The 27,055-nt window shown below is 45.6% G+C and overlaps 2 protein-coding genes across 13 annotated transcripts in view; one reads left to right on the top strand and one right to left on the bottom strand.

Annotated features, from left to right (window-relative positions):
* Window positions 1-1,232: 1,232 nt before the first annotated feature.
* Window positions 1,233-10,248, top strand: TP53INP2 (tumor protein p53 inducible nuclear protein 2). Of its 4 annotated transcripts, none has more exons than XM_029222178.1 (4): window positions 1,233-1,448; window positions 5,556-5,730; window positions 6,274-6,442; window positions 6,896-10,248. In XM_029222178.1, exons 2-4 carry the CDS (start codon window positions 5,607-5,609, stop codon window positions 7,143-7,145), a joined length of 543 nt encoding a protein of 180 aa, XP_029078011.1. In that variant the 5' UTR covers window positions 1,233-1,448; window positions 5,556-5,606; the 3' UTR covers window positions 7,146-10,248. The 4 variants fall into 4 exon arrangements, with proteins under 4 accessions (XP_029078011.1, XP_029078008.1, XP_029078009.1 ...); XM_029222175.1 differs by having other exon boundaries at window positions 6,154-6,442; XM_029222176.1 differs by lacking the exon at window positions 1,233-1,448 and adding an exon at window positions 1,656-1,723 and having other exon boundaries at window positions 6,154-6,442.
* A 1,212-nt stretch (window positions 10,249-11,460) lies between these two features.
* The window catches only part of NCOA6 (nuclear receptor coactivator 6), a 98,131-nt gene continuing 82,536 nt past the window's right edge, over window positions 11,461-27,055 (bottom strand). For 6 of the 9 annotated variants that reach the window (XM_029219962.1, XM_029219964.1, XM_029219961.1 and 3 more), the window contains 3 exons: window positions 24,777-24,813; window positions 20,311-20,459; window positions 11,461-12,019 (listed from right to left, as the gene is read on the bottom strand). In XM_029219962.1, coding sequence (XP_029075795.1) covers window positions 11,976-12,019; window positions 20,311-20,459; window positions 24,777-24,813 — 230 coding nt within the window. In that variant the 3' untranslated portion in view covers window positions 11,461-11,975. Of the gene's footprint in view, window positions 12,020-20,310; window positions 20,460-24,776; window positions 24,814-27,055 lie in introns of those variants that run through there. The other 3 variants (XM_029219965.1, XR_003793078.1, XR_003793077.1) reach the window with 3 other exon arrangements.

Below are 27,055 nucleotides of genomic sequence, written 5' to 3'. Positions count from 1 at the left end.
AAAAAAGGTAACTGGGTATGTTAGATTTGACAGATAAGGAAATTGGGGCCCAGAGAGGTAACATGACTTGCTTGAGGTCACACAGCAAGTTTGGGGGAAATCAGGGCTGTGCCCAGGTCTCCTGGGGGAGGCTGAAGCACTCTGGGGTTTTGATAATCTGGTGCATGTAGAGAGTGGAGAGAGTTGGAGCCAGGAACTATGGGTTCAAATCCTGGCTCTGCCATTTACTATAGCTGTGTGACCTTGGGAAGTCACTTAGGCTCTCTGAGGTTGTTTCCTCAACTGGAAAAGGAGGATAACACCCACCTTTTGGGACTGTTGTGAAGATCAAAACACATATAAAGCAGTATAGCACAGTGCCTGGCACTCAGTAAGTGTTCAATAAATGTCAGCTACTGGTCTGGCAGCGGCAATAGTTTCTGTTGAGTGTATTATTGAATATGAATCTACATACTAACAGTTAGTGAGATTTGTCTGTTTCCGTGTGTGTAAATCCGGGCTAATAACCAGTCCCTGCCCTGTCACTTTTCTGTCCAGCCCCTGCAGCAGAATGGGTTAATAAGGTGTGTAAACGTTCCAGTGCTGAGCACTCAATGGTTATTCAGCCCAGAGCAATTCCTCTCCAAGTCCTACTCCGCAAAATTTCCTGTCAGCCTAACCAACTCTTCTATACTGCCGGGTGATCCCCTGGAACCAGAGAAAAGGGATGTCCCCCACCTCTCAAGCCTGCCCAGCTGAGGAAAAATGGGGTGGGAAAGCAGCGAACGCATACGCTGAGAAGGTGAGACAGAAAAGGGAGAGCAGGGAGAAGGGTGGTGAGGAGGAGGGAGGTGCACGAACTTGGTGTGGAGTTGAGAAAAGGGTAAAGATTGAGGGACGTGGATATAGGATGCAGGTGAAAGGACAAGAGGGGCAGTGCGAGAGGTGAGGGCGCTGAGATAGGCGGAGGGAGTGCAGGAAGATGGGGATCTCGTAGAAAGGAGTGGGAACCCTCCTCTTTGAGAGGTCCGTGGGTCGTCCAGGGGTAGGGGGTCCAAGCTTCCTGCAGTCGCTTCTCCGGGCCGCCGCCCCTAGGATCGGAGTCGGGATCCCGGGGAGGGAGCCACTAGCCAGCGAACCGTGGAGGAGGCGGGGAGGGGGGATCCGCAACATGGGATTGGCCGCCGCTCCGCCGGTCGGTGACGCGAGGCGGGCGGGCCCCTTTGTGACATCACAATCAGCTGTTTGAACGTTCCAATTTGTGCCGTGAGCACAGCAGCGGCGGCTGCACAGACTCAAAGCCCCGCGGGCGAGCGCAGCAGCCCTGAGCGTCCGACACGTACCCCAGCTGCCTTCCCGCCCAGCCCCCGCGATGCGGCCGCGCCTGTGATCAGCCGCCGACCCCGGGACGCCCCGCCTCACAACTACCTCAGCGCCACCTCCGCCTGCCGCACCGCCCCAGTCCCCAGGTGAGTTCCGACCCGCTTTGGCCAGGGGGGTCCCGGAGCCTGGGGACACGCCCCGCGCCCCCAGCTCCCGGGTCTTTGTCTCCGCCGGCGGCCTCCGGGGCTGCATTCCCGTCTCCGGATTGGCTGCCGCAAGCCCGGTAGACCATGACGTCTCCCGATTTGCATATGACATTGAGACGTCACCAAGGCCGGCACCGCCCCCCTCCCCGCCTCTCGGCTCAGGTCGCTTGTCCTCCGGTGACCCGTTGGGCGCTGTGTCGGGGCTGGGCCTATGGGTGAGTGACGCTGAAAGGCAGCGGGGCCAGAGGGTCCTCCAGTTTCCTGGGCTAATCCAGGAGCTGGGGTCAAGCCTCTGATCCCCTACTTTCTTCTTGCGACTTGAGAGAGGTTCCGAAGGCGCTACTGGGTCTGGGTTGGGGGGAGGGGGTTGTCAGGAGTTCAGGGGCCCCTGAAGCTTCGGCTCCAGGTCACTGGGGCAGCGCCAGATGGTGATACAACCCCCTCCCTCTGGCTCCAGGTTCTGCACCCCTGGGACTAACATCATAACTTTCTCCGAATCCCTGACATGTGAGAAGCGCCTTAGCTGACGTCATTCCCAGCCCCCAAACGAGGGGTCTTAGACCCCATTTCATGGAAGGGAAACTGAGGCGCTGAGAGGGGAAATGGCTTACTCGAAGTCATGCAACCAGTTAGAGTCATGCCTACCTAGTGAGTAGCAGATGCATTAGCCATGGGCACATAGCTAGTAGGAGCTCATTACAAGTAACAAGTTACACATCCTCCTTCCACTGAAGACTCTACCTTGGGCTAAGCACCATTTAAATTTGATAGAGCTCCTAGGTTTCCTCACTCCTGGATCATTTCCCAGGAGGTCTCTGGAGATTGGGTCCCCTTTTGAGGCCCTGACACTCACTCTGTTCTTTGGAGTTGCCAAGCCCAATAAAATCACTGCCTCCTAGCTGTTCTGACCACAGAAATGTGACTCAATGCCTGCCTCAGGGTGTCTCCGATGTTGGGATGGAGTGGAGGTGAGAGTTCCCTCTGTTTGGCTCTTCTTCACCTCCCAGCCCCAGAGTTGTCAGCTAGAGAGGACTGACCTGGCCTAGTGCTAGGGACTACAAGGCTTGTGCTGCCCCTCTCTGCTCACAGAGAGGGACCAGAGAAGGAGCGGGAGAAGGAGAGCCTCTGACTTTCCAAATAGATGGGCCTATGGGCTGGACCAGCAGTCCCATCCCAGCCTAGACTTTGCTCAAGGATGGCCTGGGTGGGGTAGAGGTGGCTTGGGGCTCCAGTGTTATTCTAGGCACAGCTGCTATAGTTATTAATGGGAACGGTTCTCCCTGGAGCAGAGCTGGGAATGTAAGAACCAGGAACTGTCAGGGCTGGGAAAGAAAAATCCTGGGAGCCTCCCTTAGTGGTCATGAGAGGAGGCAGGCACTGGCTGGCTGGTGAGGTTGTCAGTTCTGGCTCTGTCACTGACTTTCTCTGTGACCTCAGGCAGGGAGCTTCCCCCACCCTAAGCCTCCCTTACCTCAATCTGTTTGTAATTTGAGGATGCCCAGAGTAGACTCTGGTACACAGTGGGTGCTCTGGAAAATGCAGGATGAATCTTGGTGCCAGGAACCTCAGACCCTTTTATAGCTGAGAGAGGCAGTGATTTGATCAAAGTCTGACTCCTGTCTGACTTCCCCGTGTCCCCTGCATCATTATATTTTGGGGGGTTGTTTACTGAGGGCTTCCTGACTGTGTTCACTCTGGACTGAATGCTCAGTGACCTGGGGCTAGGCCTGCTCCGCCACCATCTAGCCATGTGTCTTTGGGTAGATTTATGTCCTCTGATCCTCAGCTTGCAAAATGGGCTGGGTGAATATCATGTTTCCTGAAACACCTATTAACTTCCTTTTCATTTTCTCAGTGAAGCAGTAGGTCCTTGGAAAGAGGGTGTGCCTCAACAAGGCCCCAGTCTTCCCTTCCTTCAGGAGGGGCCAAACTCTCTGGATTTTTGGTAACTGAGTCACTAACTCCCTGTGGCTACAGATGGGCTGGGATATGTGGCTTGTGCTGGGCAGGCACTAGTTGAGAGTGGCCCAACCTTTCATAATCCCGGAAGATCTACCACCAGGGAGGCCAACACCCAGGCAGCACTTTCTTCTGGAGCCCACCGTGGATCTGCAAAATGTATAAGTACTCTCAGGGCATAGAGTTTAGGTGATTCTGTGGCAAGTGTGAAAATATACCCAGGGATCGGGAGAGGTAGCAACAACCATAAGAAATACCCCAGGTGGGTTAGCAATAAGAGTAGAATGCCTCCAGGGAATGGAAGTGTGGACATGCCCCCAGGGAGTTTTATAGAAAGTGTGGAAACATCCTTAGAGGAAGGTGACAAGTGGCTGAGTAGCAAAACTAACTGTTGGCTATCTTCGGGGACATGTGGAGAGTCAAGCTCCAGGGACATCCAGGGGCCTGGCCAGCAGCCCCTAGCCCAGGTCTAGTCCTGAGGTAGGCTTGGTGTTTACATTCCTGGAGCAGGGGGTCTCCTTCCTCATCTTCACTGAGGGAAGGACTGATTGAGGGCTTGAGTCCTGGTCAAACCCTCAGTCCTCATACTTAAGGGCTCCTGGGGTCTGATAGCTCCCTCCCTCCATCATCACCTCCCACTGACCTGCTGTCTCCCTGGGGCCAGGCAACCTGATCTTCTTCCTCCTAGCCAGGGATGCTGCCCTTGAGCAGGAGTTTGGGAATAGGGAGTAAGAGGGGGGAGGGCCTGTGGGAATAGGATCTTCATCTGACAGACACAATTGAGGCCTATGCGATCACAGGGTGAGGATGGTAGCTGTTCTGTGGGATTTCTGCTAGGGAGCACTTTTCAAGCCACACAGACTCAAGTAGTGGTTCTTAATCTCTGGGGTCAAGGACCCCTGTTTAGGAAATCATGATGAAAACCAAGGTCCTTCTTTTCAGAAAAATACACATGGACCATGGCCCCAGGCCACTAAGTTAAAAATGCCTAATCCAGACAGATACCCAGCAAAGGCAATGGAGTGTAGTGATCTGGAATCTGCACGGGTTAAAATCCTCTGTGTCTTACTAGCTTTGAGATTTTGGGCCAATTATCTTACATCTCTGAGCCTCAGTTTCTTCACCTATAAAAAAGGGATAGGGGCTTCCCTGGTGGCGCAGTTGTTGAGAGTCCGCCTGCTGATGCAGGGGACATGGGTTTGTGCCCTGGTCTGGGAAGATCCCACATGCTGCAGAGCGGCTGGGCCCGTGAGCCATGGCCGCTGAGCCTGCGCGTCCAGAGCCTGTGCTCCGCAACGGGAGAGGCCACAACAGTGAGAGGCCAGTGTACCACAAAAAAAAAAAAAAAAGGGATAATAATTATACCCACTGCCTAGAGTAATCATGGGGGTTACGTGAGGTAATATAGGTAAAGTGCTTAGTATAGTACTTGGCACGTGAATGTTAGCTATATGATGTTGATGATGACGATGATGATGGTGATGATAAATAATCACAATACTGGGCGATTTCTTCCTTGCTTGGAGAACTATTTTTACCCTTCAAGGTCCAGGTTGGATGTCCAGTCCTCTGGGGAACCTTCCCTGACAGAGTCTGGTCATATATATCACTCCTAGAGCATGCAACAATATTAATAATTATTAATAATAAACTAGTTGCTTAGTTTATTGAATGCTTACTCTGTGCCCAGGTGCTGTTCTGAGCACTTTGTATTTAGCTCATTTAATTCTTATGAGAGCCCAGAGAGGATACTATTATTAGCTCATTTAATTCCTATAAGGGCTGAGAGGAGGATACTATTATCCTTGCCATTTGACAGATGAGAAAACTAAAGCACAGGTAAGTTAAATAACTTCTAAGGTCATACAGAAAACAAAAGCTTGAAGGCAGGCTGACTTACCAGAAAGGGAACACAAACACACACAAATACACACACACACACACACAGACACACACAGACACACACGAGAAAGCTTTCCCACACATCATTGTTGTTCCCTTATCACTGTTCTGGGGGCTGGGGGAGGTATCCCCAGCCACAATGGGGAGACCAGTCTGTGGTGCCTCTGACTCCTCTCTACCTCCCAGGTTTCTGCACTGCCATAGGGCAGACCCCTGAGGCCTCTTCACTCCCCCATCATGCTCCAGCGCCTCACCAGCCTCTTCTTCAGCTCCCCGGCGGCCCCCGAGGACCCCGACTGCCCTCGAGCCTTCGTCTCCGAGGAGGATGAAGTGGATGGCTGGCTCATTATTGACCTGGCGGGTGAGGCCCGAGTCTGGGGCCAGGACTGACTCCTGGGCCTGTGAAGTCGTCATTAGGGCAAGTGGCAGAGCAGTTGAGCAGGGAGCTGCTAAGGGGTTGGGGAGTTCCCCCGGGCCTACGGGGCAAATTGGGGCTGAGGCAGTAATATTGGAGGTGGAGGGTAACAGGGCCCCATCTCATGCAAGCTGGGGCCATCTCCTGGCGGTACAGTGTTGGAGTCCAAACCTCACGCGCCCTAGGGCAGCAGGTCGAGACTGTGGATGCCCATTGGGTATGGTGGGCGGGGTTGCGTGTAGGACTAACGATGCCCTTTCTCTCCCTGCCCCATTGTGTCCGGTGTGTGTGTGTGTGTGTGTGTGTTTGTGTGTGTCCCTCCCTGCTGCGCCCCCTCCTCCGCATGGCTCCCCCTCCCGCGCCACGTAGACAGCTTCACAGCTCCACCCAGCCCCGGGGCCGCCCCGGCCCCTGCGGGCCGCCCTCCGCCCGCACCCTCCTTGATGGATGAGAGCTGGTTTGTTACCCCTCCGGCCTGTTTTACTGCAGAAGGGCCTGGGCTCGGGCCTGCCCGCCTCCAGAGCAGCCCCCTGGAGGACCTCCTCATCGAGCACCCCAGCATGTCCGTTTACGTGACCGGCAGCACCATAGTGCTGGAGCCTGGACCTCCTTCCCCGCACCCTGACGCCGCCCTGCCAGACGGAGACCTTAGCGACGGGTGAGCCGGCCGGGGGCGGAGCCTGGAGGCCTAGAGAAGCTTGTCTTGGAGGTTAGGGTCCCCGCTGCAGGAGCGAGCCCCGGAGACCCCCTGGCAGTGCCGGGGCGGGGCCTTTAGAGGCGGGTCTTCGAGGCAAAGGGCGGGGCCCATGGGCCGGAATGAAGCTAGGCCTGAAGGTAAAGGGGCGGGGCTTTGAGATAGGGAGAGGCGTGGCTTCGTGGCTAGGGCGGGGCTTGAGAGAGACAGAGCTTCGAGGCTTGGGATCGCTGAGACGGTAGGCATCTCCAGGTTGGCTTGGAGGAATGGTTGGTACCCACAAGAAGGGCATTGTGCGCCCCCCTAGGAGCAGAGACCAAATCGTGCGAGGGTGCGGGGACAGGGTGGGAAGTGCCAGCGCTCTCCTCCGTCCCCCACGACTTGTCTAGCCCTGACTGCCTCGCTCTGTCCCCTCAGGGAGTTGGCGCCTGCTCGCCGTGAACCCCGGGCCCTGCACCACGCCGCCCCTCTGCCGGCGCGGGCCACACTGCTGGAGAAGGCGGGCCAGGCGCGGCGCCTGCAGCGGGCCCGGCAGCGGGCCGAGCGCCACGCTCTGAGCGCCAAGGTGGTGCAACGGCAGAACCGCGCCCGCGAGAGCCGTCCGCGCCGGCCCAAGCACCAGGGCAGCTTTGTCTACCAGCCGTGCCAGCGCCAGTTCAACTACTGAGCTTCCGCCGGCCGTGCCGCAAACCCCTCGCTGACTCCCAACCCTTATCCAGCCCCTCCGCCGCAGCCAGTGTGCTGCTTGAGGGGCGCCTGCAGCCCACTTCGGGCTGGACACCACAACCTCCCTTCTTCTTAAGTGTGTGAGGTGGGGGTGATAGCCTCACTCTCTTTCCCTCTCTCTCTCTCTCTCTCTCTCTCTCTCTCTCTCTCCTACTCCTTCTATTTCCCTATCTCTGCTCTTCTAATCCGCCTCTGAACCTCCCGCTCTCCCTTCACCCTCCCACCTTCTGGCCCCTTCTGGCATCTAATCCTCCATCTCCCCCACCGCCGACACTCCGTCGGTTCCCATCCTGATCTTTGCCCTGACATTCTCCATCCCTGCCCTCCGCTCCTCTACTTCTGGCCCACTCCTATTTCTGAGAGTGTCTTCTTCCAGTTTCATATCTGGCTCATTCCCTACCTTCAGCTCCCACTTTACAAGCCTCAGTCTATCTAATGTTTGGCACTGCATTCACTCCTGCTCCCTTATTACTCATTCCCAGTAATTCTCCCACTGAGACTAAAGGGTTCTGCCTTTAGTCTTCCCCTTCCCTCTCCTCTGGGGGCTGGGCTCCTTGGAGTTGCCTAGGTATGGAAAGGTAAGGTATGTGGGAAAGGACTGTGAGATGTGAGTTAGAGGGAGAAGGTGGAGGGAATCGAGGAAAAGAGGAAACCTGTTGAAAATGTAGACAGGACAGACAGGTTAAGATGCTGTAGGGAGCAGGGCACAATGGGGGCTGGCATGGTGCTTATTCAGAGAGGCCAAGCCCTGCTCTCAAGCTGGAGCCCGCATCACTTTTCTACAATGCCACCTCCCAAATCTCTTCCTGAAATCAACCCCTCTGCCGGTTCCTGTATCTGAAAGGCTTAGTTAGTACCTTGCTGCCCTACCCACATCAACCCAGCAGTAAAGGCTGGGCAAGGCCCTGCCATCCTAGACATCTGTTCACATGCCCCAAGGTGCTAGAACTAGCTTAGGAGAGATGCAGGCCAGAGGGATTCTAGGCAGGAGAAGGACACACCCCAGGATAAGAATGCAGAATGATGATGCTGGGGAGGACAAGCTGTGGGGTGAAGCCAACCAAGGAATGGCAGCTAGCCTTCATCTTGCCTCTGGCCTTGTATTTCATACTCTGCCAGGATGGCTAATAAACACTCCTGAGTAGGAGGCCAGGAGCCCCACTGCCACAATCCCCAAATAGTCCCTGTCCAGGTTCAGGGCCTTTAGGGGAGCCTCTCTTCATTTTCTTTCCCAGGGCTCTCTTCCTTTCTAGGCTGCTGGGGGGAAATGGGTACCCTATGGTTCCCCTTCCCTTCTCCTCCAGTAAGTACCTAGAAGAGGGAACCTGAATATCTGGGTGAGACAAAGGGGACAGGGGCAGCCAGCTTTCCCCTTCTCACGGTGGGATTGACTTTTGGGCTCAGACACCAGCAACAGCCTCTTGGGATGCCCCGAGTTGCTTCCCCTTTCCTCTTTCTGTCCTTTTCTAGTGTGTGCTCTTTCTTCCTTGAAACCTTTAAGATTTCCTATTACATACTAACACAGGTCTTTCCCTTCAATTCTAGGTTTCTAGGCCTCACAGCCAAGCTGAGGCTTACAGAAAACTCTGCAACCCCATGTGGGCAAAGGCAGCTGCCCTCCCTGGCCCTATAACCCTAGGTCTCCAGTGGGGTGTATGGATAAGGGAGGGGGTAGCCCCATGGATGCTGGGATAGGGACAGAGAAAGCCCTGTTGGGGTCTCCTATCCAAGGGAATAAGCCAAATTTACAGTAAGAGCAGATCAAAGTCCCCATGCTGGTCCACTAGGGCCCTAGTAGTTGACAACTTTGCTCCTCTCTCCAAGGTTCTCCTTCAGTTACGACCTAGTCCCTTTTATTCTTCCAGCTACGCCTTGGTTACTTCATAGCCAGCTTAGGGTCTTCAGCACTTCTAAGAGCTGAAACTCCCTCCAACTCTTCTTGCCTACTCCTTTGCTGCCAGCTGGAGCCTAGGCTCAGTTCTGGGCAGTGCTCACGATCCTTCTGTGGGGGAAAAGTGAGTTATAGGGCATTTGGCTCAAATTTCAAAAGGCCCCTACCTTACCCATATTTCTGGAGGCTCCTGTAGTTCTAGAACCCTCCAACATCATCACCTGGCTGGTTGCAAGGCTCATGTTTTTGTACTTTCCTATAGATTCTGTAGCATTTGAGTGTGACAATATTTTAATTGTGTATAGATTTCTAAGAGCCAACACTAGTTTGGTCTCCTGCTAGTCTGACTCCTGAAGCAGCAGAACTCGTCATACTGTATTGACTGTGTATGTGCCTTTCACCTTGAGTATGCTTCAGGATTTTTTTTTAAACCACAGAACTTGAATACATGAGGGAACCAGAATTCACAAAGTCCTATGCAACCTTAGACAGGAGGAGGTTAGAGAGTCTGTCTTTACTGATGTTTCAGAGACCCTGTAGAAGTTTGTTCCAGACTGCATTACTTAATGTCAAGACTACCAGCGCTTTGCCAAAACTGAGTATGTGAGAGGGACCCCTATTTCTAGAGTGAGTCCCAATTACATCAAAGGACAACTTCCAGTGATTCTCCAATACATCTCTCTTCAAACTGGGTGTCATTTCCAGCCTTTGCAGTCTGGCCCCATCAGGGTCCCATCTGTGTATGAATGCAGTTTGCTGCTGTTTTGGAGTATGCTTGCTCCCCGGCCCCCACCTGGAACCTTGAGTTTGCTCTGACCCATAATGTTAGGTGCGTTGAGGACCCCACCAGAGGTCTTGGATGACTCCTCAGATCCATGTGGCTTTATGTGAGGGGACTGAAGGCAGACATAACATGGCCCCTTATATCTTCCCTCTTGCCCTGCTGCCTAGTTCCAAATGGAACCAATAAGATGAGTGCGTCCCTCTTGGGTATTTTGTGTTGAGACTGGCTGAAAAGAGGAGACTCTGGTTGACCATGTTATGACATGTTGACAGACTCAAGGACACAACCGCCTCAGCCTGGTCACGTGGCATGCCTGTGTATGTGTGTAACAGGATTCTGATTGTTAGACTGTAATGTTATTCCTCTATGGGAGAAAAAGTTAATATAAAGAAAAACAAATAAAAATCTATTTAAAGCACATTATGCTTTCTTCCTGAGTACAGCTAAAGTAGGAGAAGCACTTTGCAATCTCAAACACAGTATTGGCTTAGGGTGTTGTTAGGCTGGCTTTGGTTCTGGTTGTGTGTGTGTCATACAGGGAAGGAAGAGGGTAGATAAGCTTGCTGGTAACAGAGCCAGACAATGGGGGGTGACTCAGAAATAACTACTTTTAGAGAATCCTTATAATGCAAGACACATTTAAAAAAAGGAAATTAAGAGCATGAGAATCACCAATTCATCCTTTTGGTCTCAGGCACTGGGTTATGGAGCCCCTGAAGGGGAAGGGATGGAGTATATGTCTAGCTGTAGGAGATACGGCAGAAGGCTGGGGCCCAGACCAAGATAAAGACAGGACCCCAAGCACTGAAGTCCCCTGAATGTTGGGGGTAGGGTAGGGGCAGAAGCAGCTGGTTTGGAGACCACAATTTTTGTTGTTGTTGTTGAGACCACAATTTTTAAGGTAAGAACAGAACCAGGAAAGGGAAAAACCTAGGCACACTGATGAGTCACCCCAGGCCTGATGCAGATGAGAAACAGGGCAGCCATAGAGTGGAACATAGTGGATATCTCTGAAGTACATAATGCAAAATGACAACTTTTATTTGGGAGCTGCTCCATTTAACCACGGACATGGACTGAAGTTAGAAACCTGACCTAAACTGGGCTAGATTCTTGATGCTGTTACAAAAAACCCTGCTGGTCAGTCTGGGCTTATCTCTTGAATGGAGGAGGTGTAAACATAGTTGTTTTGAGCAATCCATCATGTGCATGGAGAAGCAGATGAATGAGATAGAGAAGAGTGCCATCTGGTTTGCTGATGGCTTCCTGTCTCCAGAAAATCCTGGGTGACCTCTGATCCTCTCTAAGTTGATTCTGTCATTTTGCAACCAAAAGAAATCTGATCAATATCAAAGTGCCTGGTATAGTGCTGAAAAGAGCTAGTTTCTTCAAAGCCAAGAGGATGAGTTGAGTGAATAAGTATGTACATTTTCCACAACTTGCCAGGTGGGCAACTCAAGTGTAATGAGGACATGATGGGATTCTAATTCACAAAGAAGGCTGTTCCTATTCATTTATGGTCCAAAGAAAGAGCTTGCTTACCCAATAATCCCTTACCAATAACATACGTTTATGTTCTAGGACAAAGACATTTATTTAACACATTCAGTATTTCACATTGTACAAACCCTTAGATTCTCTTTATTCACTGGTCCATTTCTACAACAAATACATCCAAAACACTATATAATAAAATTATTTACAACATTTCCAAATGAGAAGATTCCTTTTGCCCCACTACTGCTATTCACACACAGTACTTCCACAGCACAATACATCATTAGAAGATCTAAAAATGCTCACCCTGTACTCTAGGCTGCTTAGGAAATGTGAAAACTATTAACATAATCACATTAGCTCCTCTCAATACATGGCAACATTTTAGAAACCTTGAACTTCATCTTGCAACACCAAAAGGGTTCAACAACTCTGCTTTCCCCATTGCACTTTATGAAACAGGCTGCAGGGACCAGGAAAAGGACCATATTATTAAAATAACTAACTGTACAGAAATGGATTTTAAAAAGTCACAGCTCAAAATCGCTTTTTGTAAAATTCACACACATTTACAAATATCAAGTCGTCATTCAGCTTGTTTACTTGGATTTTCTTCGCTTGGATTGCACCGCACTGGTTATGTCTGTGGGGAGAAAGGAAGGACATATTCAGCTGAGGCATTTCTTTATAGCAGTGCCTTTTAGACAGTCCACAGGAACCAGGGCTGACCTAAGTGGAGCCCTACTGGACTCTGAATCAGTCTAAGGTCCTCAAAAGGGGAACTCAGTGTGAAGAGGGTCTCAGACTTCTCGGCCCTGTAAACTAGGGCCTGGCGATTGGGGAAATGTTATACAGGTAGTGGAAGGTGAAGCAAACATACATGAAAAAGGTGCCAGGATGGGGAGAGCTCCTTTAGCTGGGCAATTAACCCCACAATCTCCATCACCTGTTTCCATCACCCAATGAAATGATGGATAGACTGACAGTGCTTTTGGTGAGAAATCAATAAGTGATGTTACAAGCAAGTAAGTGAATTGTGCCACAAAAAAAAAACAGCCTCTGGAGCCAAGCCATTGTTTTGCAGTGAGGAACTCTTTTTGCCATGTCATAGTCAAAGTCTCTAAATAACATGACTATGACCGTTGGTCAGCAAGTATCTACCATGGCCTAGCCAGGTATTATCAAGGCTGTGGATATACCTGTGTATGTATGGAAGGCATGGAAGCAATTTAGAGCAAGCCACAGCCTGCTCTGAGCCCAGGTGAGCCCGAAGGCTTCATGGAAGAGGTGGGAACTGAGTGGTTTATATCAGTGACAGGGTAACAGTGACATAAAAGGAAAGGAGTGTGTTTTAATTCTTTTAATTCCTCTTGTATTATTCATGCCTTAAACTCAAACTCAAAATATAAACTCTCTCAAAAACTTTTTCAACACAGAAGTCTTCTACAGCAAAGTACAATGAATAGCCTGAAGCTCTCCAACTGTAAACATTTCTTTAAAATCTCATATTGATCTTAAAAATTCACCCTCATTCTTCATGCTGCTCCATAATAGATATTTTGGATTTAAAACGAAAAAAAAGTTTTAGAATTACTTCCCATCAAGGACAAAAAAATGTTTTCTATTTAACACATTAATGTGTTAAGATGAATCCAACTTATCCATTTCTAGAAACTAGGCTGAACTCTCTGATGCTGCATGTTAGGTTCAGTATTCTAAGTAATTTTTCTTCTCTCTTTTGTATTGTATCATATTTTAAGAACCCAGACTCAAAATGTAGAGCAAAAAGCAAAAATTTTATCACTCTGTTAGCTAAGTAACTGCTAAGAAGTGAAACCTAGATGACTTTCCAAGAGGTGGCCTGTACAATGTTTTTAGGCTTCTATAGGTGGAAATTTCAATATATACCTCTTACTGGGAGATTATGATGCTTGTGCCAGGTGGTAGAATCAGTTTCTCTGATTTACTCATTAGTCTTTTGCTAATCAGAGGACAGTAAATCTGACAGGATGTTGACAATGGTGTTATTTTAATTCCATGTAAATAAACGGAGTCTCACATAGTGCACAACTCCCCATAATCAACCCTTTATGTCCAACTCTCAAGCTTCATTTTCACTGTAGCAAATTTGTCATTTGCAGTAAAAACATACAGGGTTTTGTCTTGACTGAGTGTTCATCCTCAGAAAAATGTCTGTTAATTAGGTCAACTTTGGGAGCTTCTCCTTTGTTGTGATATGAACGATCAAGTGGTGTGTCTGAGAAACACATGTGTGGCTAGGAAAAGTGGTTAGGAGTGGGGGAATAAACAACCTCAGGCTCCCCCCTCCATTCCTTCCTTGCTTGTTCCCATCTGTCACTGCTCTAAAGCACCCAAGCATCTGGCAGGCTGCCTCTGCTTCTGAGGATGAATCAATGAGTGAGGCCATGAGTAAACAAGTGATCTGTGCTAGAAACTGGGGGGGAAAAAAAAAAAAGCCTTTTAGATACTATGGTGAGCGGTGGCAGTGGTGGTGTAGGGTGGTGTAGCGTGGAGCTTTACCTTCTAAGGATTTTTATAAATTGACCTTGACCTTGCTCACTTCATTACGCTTTTTACTGTTCTTCTAGCCAAGATTTCTACTTAATTGTAAAAAAATTCTGGAAATTTCCTTTCAAAATCTGTATGGCTGGTTTCTAAATGATGCTACAAGAGTGCAGTTTCAGGTAGTTACTGTTTAGGGATTTCTCCCATAAGATGTATCTAATTATGCTTATTCTATAATAATAACACTTACGTTTTAAGTGTATCTGTATACTCTGTGTTTTTTTTTAGGTTGTTGCTTCTCAAGTCACTAGCTGTGGGTAGGACAGAGCTATCACCCCACTTTGCTGTCAGAGGCATCTTAGGGCACCCCAGGGACACCCACAGCTGCTGCTGATTACAGGTTGCTCTGAGCCTCCCTCTTATTAGCATATTTTCCCAGGTTTCAAACTTGTACATTGAACTTCATGTTTTTAACTACTGATCCTTTCTCCCAGTTGAAAATATAACATAAAACTACTATAAACAGAAGACTAAAGAATATCAAGGGAAACTAGAAAAATCATTTCTGTGTTAACAGGGAACTCATCATATCAGGAAGCAGTACTCATTTGCTTATTTATAAACAACACATCTGATCAAGTGCAATTTTAAAAGGAAGTTCACTGATTTGTGGGAGCCAATTTTTGTGTCTGTAATTAAAAGTGGCAGGGCAGTGGGGGTCAGTGGGGAGAACCAAACCAACCAAAAACAAAACAACAGATTAGAGAGTGACCTATCAACCAAGTGGGGCTCCCTGGACTTGCCCAGAAATCATCCATCCCACCTGCTCCAATCTGGTAGTCTAGTAGGCCTTGGCTAGCATGATATAAGCAAACTCCGTTCTCAGAGCAGGAGAATGATTAATGTTACTGGTTCTCAACAATACAAAAAGTACCAATACTTCTCATTTTAAACTGCTCATAATATTTCTCAGCTTTCTCATGAAAAACGCAGACTGTTTCTGATTTTGTTTGTGCATACATGACCAAAATCTTATGAGTACGAAAAGGCAAAACCCTCTTTTCCCTTCAAAACTTTAAGTACTGATGCTGCAGGAAGATGTTTCAGGTACCCAACACTATATATGTCTACAAGTTCGAGACACATACATTTCATTTATTTATCTATTTATTCATTTATTTATTGGCTGCACTGGGTCTTCGTTGCTGCAAGCGGGTTTTCTCTAGTTGTGGTGAGTGGGGGCTACTCTTCGTTGCAGTGCATGGGTTTCTCATTGCGGTGGCTTCTCTTGTTGTAGAGCACGGGCTCTAGGCACGCGGGTTTCAGTAGTTGCGGCGCGTGGGCTCAGTAGTTGCGACACGGGGGCTCAGCAGTTGCGGCGCATGGGCTCTAGGGCACGTGGGCTTCAGTAGTTGTGGCTCGCAGGCTCTAGAGCACAGGCTCAGTAGTTGTGGGGCATGGGCTTAGTTGCTCTGTAGTATGTGGGATCTTCCCGGACCAGGGATCAAACCCATGTGCCCTGCATTGGCAGGCAGATTCTTAACCACTGCGCCACCAGGGAAGTCCTGAGACACATACGTTTTAGAAGCCAGCTTGATATTTCATGACACTCCCTGGGTATGGGTTCAAATACAATCACAGGAAATTATTTTATGACTTTGGTTCATTTTTGGATACAACATAGAAGGCCAAATAATATGCATATTAATTCTTTAATTTGGATCCAAGAGCTCTAACACTTAAAAATCAAGAGCTGCAGCATTCATTTCTGATTTTAAAAGTAACTTACCCTAGAACAGTTAAAGACTGATAGACTGAGGGCTTGAGGCTGATGTGGAGATCTAGATATGACTGTGATTTCTGGGGTCTGGCCAGAACCCTGACATCCTCTAGGAGACACTTACCCAGAATCCCTCCATGTAATATCACAAAGCCTGAGAGTCATTATGGCCTCTTCTAAGCCAGTTGCTAAGTCTCAAAGCATGGATGGGGCAGGCATTCCAACATGACTACCATCACCTTGGGACAATGTCCAGTTTAAGTGTATGGCCTATACACCCCACCCCCCTTCTGAAACAGGTTCCAGCTTTCCATCTTTTCTTGGCTGGCAGTTATCTACAGAGTGGCTCTAATTTGGGCATCTCTTAACTGTCCCAGCTGCTAGATTAATTCTTTCTGGTGCACTGTAAATGACACCTTTAGTATCCTGAGGCTCTGGGCTCAAGTCAGATACCCCAAAAGCTGGTGTATGACATCTCTAAAGGTCAGCACTTTTCCCCCTGCTTTAAAGATAACTACATACCATATTCTAAAGCCTAGAAGACCCTGATCCTTTAGGAAAAAGAATACGTAGAATTGAGGGGAAGCAGATTTTCTCATAGAACTCCAGGAATCTTCCATTTTATGCTTCCTTCCAAACAGGTTTTTGCTTAGGAGATGATTCCCAGGGAGGGAGAAGAAAGTTGTTGGTTCAACTTCTACATCCAAAGTGGGGATACCTAAAGAGGACCCTGGCTGTGGTGTACATGGTATGTCTGGAGAGGAAAGAAGGCCCTTCCCATCCTCTCCCCTCTCTGGCAGGCTGAGGTAAGGTGACTTCTACATCTCTTCTTTACCTGTGCGTGATCTGCAGACCTGTGGCCTCCTCCCAGGAGCTCTTGTGAGGCATTATGAAATTCCTACCCAGAAATGTGACCTATCAACAACAGCTGAGTTCTCAGGTCAGTGTCTGGTGTTGGTGCACCACAACCTGCCCTGGTCTTCAGGCTGGTATCCTAATGGTACATGACTGTTTCGTAGCAGCCCTGCTGATATCAGGCACTTGGTCAGGATGCCAGCTCTTGCCTAACCTAAGCTACTCAAGCTTAGCGCATTTCCTGAAAGCATGATACCCTCCCTCAGATCTGGGCCTTTGCACATGCTATACCTTTTGCCTGGATAATGCTTCCTCATTCTTCAGGTCTCAGCTTAAACATCATTTTCTCCAGAAAGCCTTCACTGACTTGACAGGGGAACAAAGCGTCCCGGCTATTGGGTTGGCCAAAAAGTTCCTTCGGTCTTTAAGTAAAAATAAAAGACACATTTTTCATTTTCACAAAGAACTTTATTGAACAACATATTCACCGTTTTGTTCCACTAACTTCTGCCATTTTTCAGGCAACTTCATAATTCCATCTTCTCAAAACTTTTTATCTTTTTGAGCAAAGAACTGTTGTTCTAGGTGCCTTTTACAGTATTCCAGGGAATTGAAATTTTTTTACATTAAGAGAATTTTTTTTTTTTTTTTTTTTTGCGGTACGCGGGCCTCTCACTGTTGTGGGCTCTCCCGTTGCGGAGCACAGGCTCCGGACGCGCAGGCTCAGCGGCCATGGCTCATGGGCCCAGCTGCTCTGCGGCATGTGGGATCTTCCCGGACCGGGGCACGAACCCGTGTCCCCTGCATCGGCAGGTGGACCCTCAACCGCTGCGCCACCAGGGAAGCCCGACTATGCGTTTTCTGTTGACTAATTCCGGATGCTTTTCATTAAGTGCTGCTTTCAGTTGGTCTAACTGGGAGCAGTACTTGTTGGAATTAATCGTTTGGTTTTCCGGAAGGAGCTCTTAATAGAGGACTCCTTTCCAACCCCACCATGTACACAACATCACCTTCTTTGGATGAAGACCGGCCTCTGGTGTGGTCGGTGGTGGTTCATTTCGCTTGCCCCACAGTCTCTTCCATTCCACATTATTGAACAGTATCCACTTTTCATTGTCCATCACAATTTGTTTTGAAAAACAAATCAGTAGATCAGTAGAGAATTGCATGTGGAAATATGGTCAAGAAGGGTTTTTTTTTGGTCAACTTAATGTGGAACACAAAAATCAGAATGATGAACATAACCAAGTTGCTGCAAATGATTTTCAACACGTGATTTGGATATTTTGAGTATGTTGGCTATCTCCTGCGTGGTATAACGTTGATTGTTCTCAATTAACGTCTCAATTTGATTGCTATCAACTTCAACTGGTCTACCTGACCATGGAGCATCGTCCATCGAGAAATCTTCAGCATGAAACTTTGCAAACCACTTTTGACACGTTTGATCAAGTACCTTCTCCATACACTGCATGAATCTTTTTTTTGCGTTTCAGTTGCGTTTTTACCTTTCTTGAAATAATAAAGCATAATATGCCGAAAATGTTGCTTTTTTTCTTCCATCTTCAATATTAAAATGGCTACACAAAAATTCACCAATTTTGGTAAGTTTTTTTTTTTTTTTTTTGCGGTACGCGGGCCTCTCACTGTTGTGGCCTCTCCCATTGCAGAGCACAGGCTCTGGATGCGCAGGCTCAGCGGCCATGGCTCATGGGCCCAGCCACTCCGCAGCATGTGGGATCTTCCCAGACTGGGGCACAAACCCGTGTCCCCTGCATCCGCAGGTGGACTCTCCACCACTGCGCCACCAGGGAAGCCCTTGGTAAGTTTTTTTTTTAAATGCACGCTGATATGACAGCTGTCACAATAAAATCTAACAAAATTGTTTCGAATGAAGTTAAAGACAACTAAATGCTACTAGAGCCATTTTACGGACATAACTGAACAAACTTTTTGGCCAACCCAATATATGCCCCTATAGTACCATATAACTTTGCTATCATAAATGCATATAATATTAAAGTCTTTCTGGCTAGCATATAATCGATGTGAGGAAGACAGAGACTCCATATGTTTTTTTCACTATTATATACCTAGAGCCTAGCATGTAGTAAGTACTTAAATAAATAGTTGATAGATAGTTATTAATTTAATAAATACTGATTGTACTCCTCTTGTATTAGGCACCACAGCAGGCACCAGGGATACAGTGGTGAGCAAAACCAGACATCTCCTGCCCTAACAGAGTATGTATATTAATTACCTACCACATAAACAGACCTAAATTTACAACTGTGGTGTTATGAAGGAGAAGAACATGGTGCTATGATTCCTCATAGCAGTGACAACTGAGCTAAGATAAGTAGGAAGAGTGGGAAGTTAATGAGGAGAAGAGAGGGAAGATAGATGAATACTCCCTACAGTAGGTGCCACATATACCCAGGCTTGTGATGAGAGGATGGCATGTGATGAGAGGATGTTGCTAAGGGAAGTCAAATGAGGCTGGAAGAAGTTGACAGGGGCCAAACCAGATAGGACCTTGTGGTCTATGTTGACGCTTTTAGACTTTAATCCTAATTATAATGGTAAACCATTGAAGGGTTTTAAGCCAAGGTAGCAGTGAAGATGGGGAAAAGTGGATGAATTTGAATCATCTGAGATAAAACCAGCAGCTTTTTGTGATGGATGTGAAGGTGAAGAAGAGAGGTGTCAAGGAGGACATGCCTAATGGACAGATAGATGGTAGTACGGGAACAACGGCAAAGGACCTGACATCAGGGGTGAAAAATCAAAGGTCTGTTTTTAGACATGTTGAGTTTGCAGTCCTGTTAAGGATGTACGTGGAGTTGTCTAAGATCTCTACATATATACTATATATCTAATACATAGTGTTAGATCTATAGGTCTGCACTAGAAAACAAGTTTATGAGTCATCTGTGAAAGGTTATAACTAAAGAAGGGAGGCATGAATGAGATTAGTTAGGGAAAAAACAGAAGTTGAAGAGAAAAGGTGACTCAGGATTAAAGTCTGAGTAGACCAATATCTAATGTAACGTGTACAGAGTCTGAGAAGGAACAGCCAGAGAAGTAGACAGAAAACTATTGAGAGTTCTGGGTCAGAGAAGCCAAGGGCAGAGTTCATCCAAAAAAGAGACAGCAGTCAATAGAGAAGAGAAAACTGGTTGTGTAAGATTCTCTGTAAGGTCAGAGAAGATGGGATCAAAGGCACAAGTGAAGGAATTGGCCTTGGACTTAAGGAGCGACAGTTGCTCTATTATAGTATGAGCAAAAGAGGACACTGGTAGATTTATGTCCTGGTAGTGAGAGTTGAGGGAGTTCTGTTTTCTCTTTGAAGAGGTGAGAGTCTCTGCTGAAAAAGAGGACATAAAATAGGAGCCAGAGGTTTAAAAAGAGTAGAGAGTAGGAAAAAGAGTTGACCACAAAAACACAGAAAGATGGTGGGGCCATACTGAGGACCTGTCTGAAGTGGTGATCATGAATCAATCTGCCCTGTTATGTTCTTGCTGCTGTTGTACACAAGTACACACACACACACACACACACACACACACACACACACACACACACAGGGAGAAAACACATAGTTAAATGAACTAACAAATAAAGGAAGGACCAAACAAGCAGTAGACGTAAAAGTAACTTGAAAATTTGAGGAAAAGAAGCAAAGACGAAGGGCAAAGTCCTCTGCTGCTGTGATAAGAACCCTATTCTTCTATTTGACTCAGAAATAGCCTCTGCAGCCCACAGCTAACCTTTAGTAGAGCTGGAGGCTGAAGCAGGCCGAGAGGATCGCTTACGATGTCCATTTTCCACACTTTCAGAAGCCACAGCTGGCTCTTCAGTTCGGGAGTTTCTTCGGCTTGGAGTTTTGGACTTCTCAGTTATCTCTTTGGGCTCACTGCTGACAGAGAGAAGCACAAAGTCCAAGGAGGTGAGGGAATCAAGTCACACAAAAAATAAAGATAATAGTTTCATTCACAAGGCAGGAGATTAAGAACTACATAATCATTCTGGAGAGACAACGTTCCACTCTGGGACAATAAGCACAATTATGCTCTAATATTACTGACAATTTAAAAGTGAGTCCAGCTTGTTACATTAGTAAAAATAAAATATTTAAGTATAATGCTGGTGAGATTGTGGTAAAACACATTAAGAACTTGGAACAAAAATCATCAAACTTCCTCACCCATTTTCCTAAGAATATTTCCCTTCAAAAATTAATAGTACCTAAAAATCTAGGAAATTAACAACATACACTGGCATTTACTATGAGCCTAGTAGAGTTAGATAATGGCATATTACAAGTCACATTATAGAATATACACGAGAATATACTCACAATACACTGCTGGGTATACTACTGATTGCTCCTACCTCAATCCCCTTTTTTTAGTATGTGAAGATTAAAAAATGGTAATATCCAGTATTATTGAGGGTACAGGGACAAAAACTCCTAATGGAGTATAAATTGTGCAACCCAATGATTCTCAGTAGGGGGCAATTTTGCCTCCTAGGAACATTCAGCAATGTCTGGAGACATTTTTGATTGTCATGACTGGGAGGATATGCTACTGGCACCTTTTGGGTAGAGGCCAGGGATGACACTAAACATCCTATAATGCATAAAACGGCTCTCTGCCCCACACCCCACACAGAATTATCTCATCCAAACAGTCAATAACGCTGAGCCTGAGACACCCTGGTGTAATCCTCTGGCTCAGCAATTCCATTTTTAGGTGACTAAGGAAACAAATCTTTTTACAGAGCTAATTACACACAAGGATGCCAAAGCATTTTATTTATATTAATGAAGATAGAAGTGCTAAATGCTTAATAGTGATAGTACGTTAGTTAACTAAACCACAGCACATCCAAATGGAGTCATGAAAAAAATCATGCTGCAGAAGGTTATTTAATGATAAAAACTGTTCATGATACATTATTGTGGGGGAAAATAACAGCTACCAACATTATGAATAGTATACTCTCATTTTCATTATAATACATATTGAGTATATATGTAACCACATATGAATGAATGGGTGTGAGATATATATATGTGTATATAATACTATATATCTAACACACAGTGTTAGATCTATAGATAAACACTATAGTATAAATACATAAAACACTGGAGTGTTTTAACTCTATTTCTATCTGTATATACTCTGTGAAGAGAACTAGAAGAACAACTAAAATATACACAGTGAATACTGCTGAGGTGTAGGAATACTGGCTAACTGGTAATTTTCTTCTTTGTAATTCTCTGATCTGAATTTCAAGTTACCCTCAGTAAACTTTTACTACTTTCATGGTTCAAAAAACTCACGTTAAAATCATTAAAAAAAAAAGAGTTGATTAAATTTACTTGTAAGACATGGAATGGAAACAAAAGTAATGCAACAAAAACAAAACAAAAAACTGGTCACAGGGATGCCTCTTCTGGGAAGTCTTCCATGACCTTACTCCCCAAGTGGAGCTGTCTCTTTTGTCTTTTGGGTTCACAGTCTGTGTCTGGCATTCTAGAGCACCCATCAGGCTGTACAGCATGTTTTTAGTGTCTTGTGTCTTCCGATGCATTGTAAGCTTCTTAACCATGGCCTGATTGTCAAATATCCCTACCCCTCCATCGTTTACTCCTGACAGAGGACCCTTTGTTAGTGGCACTATGCCTGGGAATTTGGCCACACTGTTCATTACCCTAGCTTTACATCTAACAACTGTCCCACACAAGCCAAGGCATGTCAAGGAGAGGTGAGACTGGAGCTGGGGTAGAACTGCAAGTCAGGGGGATTTACACATCTTTTTAGGTGGTAAGGATGGCTTTCTGGCTAGGAGCCCAGAAAATGGTCAAAGCCTCTGAGGAATAAGATTCCTAATGGAGGTTCCTCTTTCTCCTGGCAAAACAAAAGCCTCAGCAATACTGTCCTGGTGTTTATATGGTCAATGATCAGGTAACTTAGGGAACAAACACCAACAAGGTATTTTTGGTCTGATTATCTCTTCTTTCTCTAGCCACATAGTTGGTGTATACTTTGAGATATGCAAATGAATTCAAACGTAAGCCCAATCCAAATAAAACTAGACAGGTAGTAGGAATAGCAATGAATCTGGAGTCAGAAGAACAAGGATCAAGTCTTACCTATGCATTTATTGGCCACGATATTTAACTTTCTCTCTGTTTCAGATTCTTGATCTATAAATCCCCATCTTGTCTGCTGTAATACATTAAGTGTGAGAGCTCTGGAGGCAGAAGGCCTGGGTGTGAATCTCAGCTTCACCATTTACTGAATCTGTGGCTTTGGGCAATTTAGTTAACCTCTCTGAGCTTTAGGTTCCTCATCTGTAAGACAGAATTTCCTTTCCTAATAGATACCGTGAAAATTAAATGAGATAATACATCTAGGGAGCTTTTAGCCCAATATATGGCATAGAACAGCATTCAAATAAATGTTGGCTATTATAACCACCTCACACGGTTGGTATGATAATTAAATGAGAAAATGACTGTGAAGCAGTTCTACAACCTAAGTTGATGTACAAGTATGATAAATTCTTTAAAATGTTATCTAGTACAGTCCTACATTAAAAAAGGAATGACTTTTGTAATGCGATAATACTTCTCTCCATGGGGCTAATGAGGTTGAAGCCACAGTTGTATTTCATTTTGTTAGGTTATGTGGGGTAGCACAGTATAAAAGAAAAAGCATGGGTTCTGCGCTCAGACCCCATCTGCCACTCTTTCTCTTGAGGATCAAACAGCTATACTTAGAAGGTGTTGCAAGGACTATTATTAATGACAATGATGGCAACAGCTCCTATATATATATATATATATATATATATATAAATTTTTTAACATCTTTATTGGAGTATAATTGCTTTACAATGGTGTGTTAGTTTCTGCTTTATAACAAAGTGAATCAGTTATGCATACACATGTTCCCATATCTCTCCCCTCTTGCATCTCCCTCCCTCCCACCCTCCCTATCCCACCCCTCTAGGTGGTCACAAAGCACCAAGCTGATCTCCCTGTGCTATGCGGCTGCTTCCCACTAGCTATCTATCTTACATTTGGTAGTGTATATATGTCCATGCCACTCTCTCACTTTGTCCCAGCTTACCCTTCCCCCTCCCCATGTCCTCAAGTCCATTCTCTAGTAGGTCTGTGTCTTTATTCCCATCTTACCCCTAGGTTCTTCATGACCGTTTGTTTTTTTTTCTTAGATTCCATATATATGTGTTAGCATACGGTTATTTGTTTTTCTCTTTCTGACTTACTTCACTCTGTATGACAGACTCTAGGTCCATCCACCTCACTACAAATAACTCAATTTCATTTCTTTTTATGGCTGAGTAATATTCCATTGTATATATGTGCCACATCTTCTTTATCCATTCATCCAATGATGGACACTTCGTTTGCTTCCATGTCCTGGCTATTATAAATAGAGCTGCAATGAACATTTTGGTACATGACTCTTTCTGAATTATGGTTTTCTCAGGGTATATGCCCAGTAGTGGGACTGACAAAGGATTAATCTCCAAAATTTACAAGCAGCTCATGCAGCTCAATAACAAAAAAACAAACAACCCAATCCAAAAATGGGCAGAAAACCTAAACAGACATTTCTCCAAAGAAGATATACAGATTGCCAACAAACACATGAAAGAATGCTCAACATCATTAATCATTAGAGAAATGCAAATCAAAACTACAATGAGGTATCATCTCACAATGGTCAGAATGGCCATCATCAAAAAATCTAAAGACAATAAATGCTGGAGAGGGTGTGGAGAAAAGGGAACATTCTTGCACTGCTGGTGGGAATGTAAATTGATACAGCCACTATGGAGAACAGTATGAAGGTTCTTTAAAAAACTACAAATAGAACTACCATACGACCCAACAGCTCCTATATATTGAATGCTTACTATTTACTCACTATGCTGAGTGCTGAAAATGTTATGTCATCCAATTTTCAAAACAACCACAAAAGGCAGGAACTTAGCCACCAAGTTTTGTTAAAAGAAATGTTACCTCTGAGGGGATGGTACTCATGACAGCTCCCTACTTCAGCAGGAAAAAAACTGGTACAAAGAGTGAAGGAAAAGGACAAGGTGAGGAAAGGTTTAAAGGTTGAGAAAGATGATACCTTTCAAAGAGGCTTACGCCATATTCACGCTAAGTCTGCAGAAGTGATCATCTTACCTTTGTCCAGAGACTATGGCAGCATTTGCCTCGAGTTCTGTTAAAAATACAAAGGACAGAAATGAGATGTAGGAGCTTCTGGCGTATATGTCCACAGGGAGAAGCTAGGTGTCTATGAGAATTCTGAATGCCTTGTTTAGGCTAACGGGTCTCCATGCGCAGCAGGATCCTCACCCTAACGTAGTAAACAGACAGAGTTGGCATGGACACAACTCAGTTGTCTGGAGCATAAGATACTTACTCAGTCTATTTTTATTTCTACTCCATACTGTGAAGTAACCCTGTTTGGATCAACGTAACTAAATTACATTGCCTGGTTCATATTTCATCCAGCTATAACTATTTTAGTAAAATAATCCTCTTCCTCTCATGTAGAAGAGACTGTTTTCATTCTTAGAATATCTCTTCCCTCTTGACATATTTTTTTTAAACAGTAATCTTCCAATATGTCTTAAATATCTATTAAGGATGCATTCTCCTCCAAAGGAATTCCTTAGTTTTAGAGAGCAGACTGCTTTACTCTGAGATATCACCTATACACCCCATTATGTTCCTCTCTTCCTCAACCTCTCAGCAATGCCCTCTAAAAAGGAAAATCTCTGTCATTTGTCTAGCAGGGTTTTGCTTAAATGAGCATCCTATGCGTTTACCAGGCACTTCTTTATTAGCACCAGCAGGAAAACATCTTCTTCCATTATATGCCTTTAGGTAGTTCCATCTTTTCCAAAAGATCATCCCTGATGCATCAGATAGCAGTCATCTCTCCTGCCTCTGGTCTCCTACAGTCCTTTCCCTGTCCCCCGTTTCAGGGAATTCAACACCTGAAACACAGTGTACATGTCTAACCTACCCTACTTATTACACAGTAACCTCCTTGAAGGCAGTGGAGTCAGAATGACTGGGTTATTTTGACCTCACTGCTTATTAGCCATGTGACCTTCGGCAAACAGCTTGACCTCTCTGTGCTCAATGTCTCATCTGAAAAATGGCGATAACCACTTTACCCACCTCAAAGTTAAAAAGATTAAATTAAATAACACATATAAAAAACTTAGTACAGCAGCACTTAGTAATAACTCAGTATTAGCTATTATTAGTATTGCTATGATGCTCATGTTGATGCAGCCTTCACGTAAAGAGGCTGTCCTACTCTGCCTTCAATGAAAGATGCTGGCAGAGGAGAGTCCATGCTTCTCATTTGTTATTTAGCTCCCCATATCTAACTCATAAAACCTGGAACCCCCTCCACAAGAAATAGATACCAACTCACTGAGTCTCTGCTGCCTTGTTGGCTCTGCTGGAGCAAAGAAATGTGTGCTCAAAATAAATGTGTGCTCAAAAATAAAAATGGCTCAAGTCAAAAGAGGTTTACTACAAAAAATTTTGGTTAGTTTGCTCTTTTGAAACAAAATTCAATGCTTTTGACAATTTTAACACTATCACAGCTAATTCATATAAGTGGAGATCAAAGGGGTTTTGGTGAAGGCAATTATTGGTGTAGGCAGTATTTTAAGGAGATTCATTTGAGCCAAACTTTTAACTTCAGCAAATTACTCTGAGAAGGAGGACATATGATATGGTAAAGTCCATCTTCTGGAGAAAAGAGTTGGGGCAGGAGATGGAATTCCCTTCCCCTTTCTAGTTGCTCCCTTTCTCATCAAAAATGAGTTTTACTATCTAATTCCTTCTCTGAAGAATTTGTTCCATTTCTACCCTTCTCAGGTATCATGTGGGTAGTTGGTAGCAAACGAATCTGGGTGGCTAAAATGTTTTTTGCTTATCCATTTTTTCAGAGGCCTGGTTTTACCCAAAAAATGTACAATAGAAAGTCCTATCCATCATATAGGACATGGCACCCTGAAGCAGGTTTTAAAATAATCACAACTTTTACCTTACTTTTTAAAAAAATATTTTAAATTTTATTTATTTTTAATTTTTTTTGGCCACCCCATGCAGCTTGTGGGATTTTAGTTCCCCGACCAGGGACTGAACCTGGGCCCTCGGCAGTGAGAGCACAGAGTCCTGACCACTGGACTGCCAGGGAATTCCCAACTTCTACCTTACTTTTACTGACTTAGATTCAAAATTAAACTTTTTTTTTTTTTTTAAATTTTTTCAAGTGTGTGAACTGTATTGTCAGCGAGACTCTAACCTCCTTGTGGAAAGCAGTCACACTTCTTTTTTTGTGGGGGGGTATCCCCCAATAACCTACAATGACAAAGAGCCAGGTAAGACTAAACTGTAACAAATCTATAACCTTTATCTGCTTTGGCAGTCTA

Source organism: Monodon monoceros, unplaced genomic scaffold (assembly GCF_005190385.1).
Source record: "Monodon monoceros isolate NGI ecotype Baffin Bay Population unplaced genomic scaffold, NGI_Narwhal_1 Super_Scaffold_13, whole genome shotgun sequence".
Lineage (NCBI taxonomy): Eukaryota > Metazoa > Chordata > Mammalia > Artiodactyla > Monodontidae > Monodon > Monodon monoceros.
The sequence above is the reverse complement of the archived record's forward strand: the minus strand, read 5'-3'. Positions and strand labels throughout refer to the sequence as shown.